The sequence below is a fragment of the Medicago sativa genome, chromosome 8 (assembly GCF_051527215.1).
Source record: "Medicago sativa cultivar Bolivia chromosome 8, Bolivia_mono, whole genome shotgun sequence".
NCBI lineage: Eukaryota > Viridiplantae > Streptophyta > Magnoliopsida > Fabales > Fabaceae > Medicago > Medicago sativa.
In genome coordinates this window covers 86564885-86570884 of record NC_140756.1, presented here as the reverse complement: position 1 = coordinate 86570884, position 6000 = coordinate 86564885, and the positions used below count along the sequence as shown (strand labels likewise).

The 6000-nt window shown below is 35.3% G+C and overlaps 1 protein-coding gene across 1 annotated transcript; it reads right to left on the bottom strand.

The window, feature by feature from the left end:
- Window positions 1–4176: 4176 nt before the first annotated feature.
- LOC146902720 (TATA-box-binding protein 1-like) lies at window positions 4177–5145 on the bottom strand. The gene is made up of 4 exons (XM_085735998.1): window positions 5047–5145; window positions 4801–4848; window positions 4586–4630; window positions 4177–4474 (listed from the first exon to the last, which is right to left on the bottom strand). Exons 1-4 carry the CDS (start codon window positions 5143–5145, stop codon window positions 4337–4339), a joined length of 330 nt encoding a protein of 109 aa, XP_085592124.1. The 3' UTR covers window positions 4177–4336.
- Window positions 5146–6000: the final 855 nt, after the last annotated feature.

Here is a 6000-nt window from a genome sequence, read left to right as displayed (position 1 = left end):
ACAATCCACATGGCAAAAGAACCAAGTCTCTTCACCTCTTTGGACAAAGCTGTACGAACCAGAGTGAAGCTTGGAAATGGAAAAATTGTTCAGGCCAAAGGAAAAGGTATTGTTTATGTTCACACTAGCAAAGGTCCAAAATATATCCATGATGTTTTGTTGATTCCAGAACTGAGTCAAAATTTGCTAAGTGTTGCTCAGTTATTGAAGAAAGGATATTCAATTTCCTTTAAAAATAATAGTTGTGTCATAATGGATTCAACTGATTCTGAAGTTGTGAAGGTTGAAATGTGTGGAAATAGTTTTCCATTAAGTTTGAATCAAGTGAATCAAACAGCACTTGTTTCCAAGCATGATGATTCTGCACTATGGCATAAAAGATATGGTCATTTTAATTTTAATGCATTAAAATTTCTGCAATCTCATGATATGGTGAGAGACATGCCAGAAATTAATTGTATTAATGATTTATGTGATGCTTGTCAACTTGGAAAAATGCATAGAAAGTCTTTTCAGTCAACAAATGTTACACGAGCAAAGGAAAAATTGGAGCTTGTTCATACTGACTTGTGTGGTCCTATGAGTATGCCCTCTCTTAGCCACAACAAGTACTTTCTATTGTTTATTGATGATCTGACTAGGATGACATGGGTGTATTTTCTGACAAGTAAAGCTCAAACTTTTAATGTCTTCAAAAAGTTTAGAGCTATGGTGGAATCTCAAAGTGGCTGCAAAATCAAAGCTTTGAGATCTGACAATGGAAAGGAGTATACTTCCAATGAATTTAATTTGTTTTGTGAAGATATGGGCATTGTACATCAGCTGACAGTGAGCTACACACCTCAGCAAAATGGAGTCTCTGAGAGGAAAAATAGAACAGTTATGGAGATGGCAAGATGTTTGATTGCTGAAAAGAAATTACCAAAAAGTTTTTGGGCTGAAGCTGTTTATACAACAGTGTATCTCTTGAATAGGCTTCCAACAAGGGCTGTTCAAGAGAAAACACCAATTGAGGCATGGATAGGTGTGAAGCCTTCAGCCAAACATTTGAAGATCTTTGGATCAATATGTTATGTTCATGTTGTAGCAGCAAAAAGATCCAAATTGGATGACAAAGCTGAAATGGGGATTTTTTTGGGCTATGCAGCAAGCTCTAAAGGTTATAGAGTGTACAATTTGAAGACCAAACAAATTGTGATCAGCAGAGACATTGATGTTGATGAAAATGCATATTGGGATTGGGAAAATGATGAGGTTCAAAGAAGTACAAAATCTGCTGAAAGTGCTCCTGACAAACAAGAGCACACAACAAATGAAGATGAAAATCAGATAGCTGAATCTGATTCCCCAATTCTAAAGAGCAAATCTCTGGCTGAAGTTTATGAAAATTGCAATTTTGTTGTGAATGAACCTTCTAGTTTTGAAGAAGCTTCATTGATAACAGAATGGAAAGATGCAATGAAGGAGGAGCTGCTAGCCATTAATAAAAATGGTACATGGGCACTCACTCCAAGACCCAAAGATAAAAATGTGATAGGAGTTAAATGGGTTTACCGAACCAAGTTAAATCCTGATGGTTCCATTCACAAACACAAAGCAAGGCTTGTTGTGAAAGGATATTCTCAAATGGCTGGAATTGATTATGGTGATACATTTGCACCGGTTGCTAGGCATGAAACAATTCGGTTGATTGTTGCTCTATCAGCACAATGTGGATGGAAGATCTTTCATTTGGATGTCAAATCGGCATTCTTAAATGGAATCCTGGAGGAGGAAATTTATGTTGAACAACCTGCTGGTTTTATTGTTGCAGGTCATGAAGACAGTGTTTATAGGCTTCACAAAGCCTTGTATGGGCTGAAACAGGCGCCTAGAGCCTGGTACAGCAGAATTGACTCACATTTTCTGCAAAATGATTTCAGGAGGAGTCAAAATGAGCCTACACTTTATGTTAAAGATTGTGGCAATGGGAAGAGGATTATAGTTTCTCTTTATGTTGATGACTTGCTGATTACCGGTAACGACATTGATGAGATTAACAAGTTTAAGAAGAGCATGTTGCAGGTCTTTGAAATGACAGACCTGGGATTGATGAAGTATTTTTTGGGAATGGAATTGCATCAGCTTGATGATGGAATATTTCTTTCACAAAAGAAATATGCTAATGATGTGCTGAAAAAATTCAAATTGGAGAGTTGTAAATCTGTTTCAACACCTCTTGCTGTAAATGAAAAACTCTCAAAATCTGATGGAGATGCTAAGGCAGATGTTACTCAATATAGGAGTTTGATTGGTTGTCTTCTTTACTTGACTGCAACTAGACCAGATTTGATGTTCTCTGCTAGTTTGCTTTCAAGGTTCATGCATTCACCAAGTGTAACACACTTAGGTGTGGGCAAAAGAGTGTTGAGGTACATAAGAGGTACTACTGATTTTGGTGTCTGGTACAACAAAGGCGATGGTAAGATTGAAGGCTTTGTTGATAGTGATTGGGCTGGATCTGTTGATGATTCTAAAAGCACAAGTGGTTATGTTTTTTCACTTGGTAGTGGCGTATTTTCATGGAATTCCAAAAAACAAGATGTGGTTGCCCAATCCTCAGCTGAAGCTGAGTATATTGCTGCTGCAGCTGCATCAAATCAAGCTATTTGGATCAAAAAGGTATTAAGTGATCTGAATTATGTACAAGAGGAACCAATTGTGCTATGGTGTGACAACAAATCAGCTATCGCAATTGCCAAAAATCCAATTCAACATGGAAGAACAAAGCATATCAATGTCAAATTTCATGCTATAAGAGAAGCTGAACAGAATGGAGATGTAAAACTGCAGCACTGCAGTTCTGAAGAACAATTGGCAGACATTTTAACGAAGGCACTTCCTAGTGCCAAGTTCATGGAGCTAAGAAGCAAGCTGGGAGTATTCCAGAAAAGTTTTAAGGAGGAGTGTTGATTAATTGACCAATAAAACTTTTCTGAATACTTTATTAATTATGTTACTTAATTGCTTATGTGTGTAATCATTTTAACTTGTTTTTGTTAGTAAAACTCTGCTGCACAAGTAAGGTTATCTGCACAAGTTAAGTAGGTTTATGTCATATGACATCAGCTAAGCATAGGCTGAGTCATTACCATTTGGCTATAAATATGTAAAAAGGATGTATGGATGATATGAATCAAATTGCAGCATACTAAACATTGTTATTGTCCCTTCTCTTTCACTTCTTTTCCTCTAATTTCTGTTTTGTGCTTATTGCTTCTGCTGCCATTACAAAAGCTAACAAACAGAATTAAAATCCCAGGTGCAAGGTAATAACTCCTCCGCCCTAAATTTTGGATCTATGTTTTGCTAATTAATTAACTAATTGTATCATTCCAATTTTTGGAATCATTTCTCTGTCGTAGTTGTGATTTTCCTGAATGATCTTAGGGTATTTAGTGGATATGTATTGAAACATTTAGTAGCTTTGATTTTCGTTGCAACCTATGTTCCTTGCAGTTTGGTTACCCTTTTTTATGGGATTTCTTCTTTTACTTTTCTTTTTGATGCTATGTGTTTAAATGACAATTTCTGAAGCACACATGGTAACTTATTTGTCATATTCCAGTACAATTTTTTAGTTATTTGGTAGACTAGACAAGTTTTAAGTTGAGATTTTTCAGCATCTGTAACAGGTTTGTAAAAACAGTCGTTGAGTCTTAGTGATACAGACCACTTATTTCTTGACCTTCCTGTATTGAAAGATAAATTGGAGAAATACATCAACAAGATGTCGTGGACAGATCATGGAGTCAGAATGCTATTCAAATTACCAATGCATTGGTTCAAAAATGGATTAGAGCGACGCTGTATTACCAGAGATCTGAAGTGGCGGGTTTCTGTTCCGAATGAAAATTGCAGTAATTAACAAGGTTAGCTTTTCCATTTGGTCTTTCAAAATGTCATTTGTTTTTCATTCAGTAATTTTATAAATGATTTTCTTTAAATTTGAAGGTTTTCTATATTTGATTTGGCCAACCTATTGAATACGTTCTTATGTTTGTGATTTGACCATTTCAAAGTAACAAAATCTTACATGATTTCTATGAGCAAAGGCATCGGGGTATTCGGTAACCATGCGAAATATACTGATATTCCAGTTGAAGTATGAAGATATTACTTGCTCACAAATAGGCATTAGGTGAATCGATTTCAAACTTATCTTATTAACACTTATTTAAAAGATCTTGAAGATAAAAATTGTTAATTTTCTCTCCTGTCATTGAGTACATTGAATGTCTTTATGCATTTGTAGGTATCAGATACAGGCTTTACATGGCCTGACTTGCAAGCAAAATTAAATAGTGAGTTGCTGAATACTTTGGGAAACTTCGTCAACCGAGTTTACACTAGATGAAGCACCATGGGAATCTGCAATAAGACCCTTCAACCATTTGCGGAAGTTGACATCACGAGGGCCGTGGATCTTGAAATCCTAATGCATAAATAAAGCCGGAGGAATCAAGTACTATGAGAAAAATCACAAATTCACCATAATTGATGAAACAATTTCAGTGAAGATAATCTGAATGAGTAGATGTTATACCTTGAATTTGGCAGGGAAACCACACTTTTGCACGATTCGGGTATACTGAGTAGAAAAAAATAAATTAGAAAATACCGTAAATTTTGAAAAAAATAAAGGCTCCAATCCAACACAAATGGTTTAGTTATCTTGTGTGATTAACCTTGAGTGGAGAACATCGATAATATGCATACATAGCATGAATGAGATGAGCATATAAAAGAACAAGAACACACCTTCCTTGCTGCCGATTTAGACTGTTTCTCATTGCCTCCAGTACAAATCTAGTTAAATTAGAACATCATAAGAAAGAGAAATTAACCCTTCAAAAGTACAATGTGAAATTATTTGGTTTTGCAAAAGGAACATTAGAGACATGGTCATATCATAAACAACCACACAGTATTTGAAATTTGAATTCAATGTTTAAAAAACCACAAACAAAAAGCACTTCAATGAGCAATTGCAACAAAAGAGCACACCATCTTCCCAGAAGAATAGATAAGTGCAGTTGCTTTTGGTTTTCTGATCTTCATAATGAGAAAAAGGAAATGCTGCCAAGAATTTTGCATCACAAACATCGATCAGTGCCACTAAAGCAAGCATATTTACCAATGCAAAGGAAAAAGTAAGTACGCACGCGCAACACACAGACTTGTATACACAACACAGATGGTATTTGAATGAGATTCACAATGAATGAGCAAATGAAACTTGCCTTGGGTTTGTACACTGCGTTACGAGATTGGAGTGCAATTGCTTCGAGATCCAACTTACACATCCAATTCACCGTTGAAACAAGATTTCTGCAAGTATTTAGTCTATTGTGCATGAAATTTAGTACATATTCCAAAAGCTAAAGTAAATAATTACAACAAGTATAATTATTGGATATTGTGCAGGATTGGTATCATGGTGATTTTGCCATAATCATGGTGATGTACTATGATTTTGCAAAAGCTACAAACTTAACATTTAAAAATCCATTATGACAAACTGACCGTGATAGCAAATATGCACATTGTAAATAAGAACAAAGATATTTCCCAATTTGGTGGAAATGAATAAAGCAGCACAGTAATTTTCTGTCGAGAATGTTGTCGAAAGACAAACAACTTAAAACATAAATCTCTTTCTACCTCTTTGACTATTTGTTCGGTTATACTCTTTTACAAATCTTGTCCATAAAACTACAGTTAAGATGAGATTACAAAACTTTACATGAATTTCTCTCTAAGGCATTCTTTTATTACTTTAACTTGTATGTTTTATAACACCGACACTTCCAATCGAAGACTTGTTTGGTGTCCGATAATAACACACCATTACCACCAATTACATTCAATTATGTCTTTTCCTCAAATTTACTATATATAAAAGCATCTAATCCGCATCCGTGGTTCATAGCTTAGCTTGTGTGTCGTCAGTTTATTCAT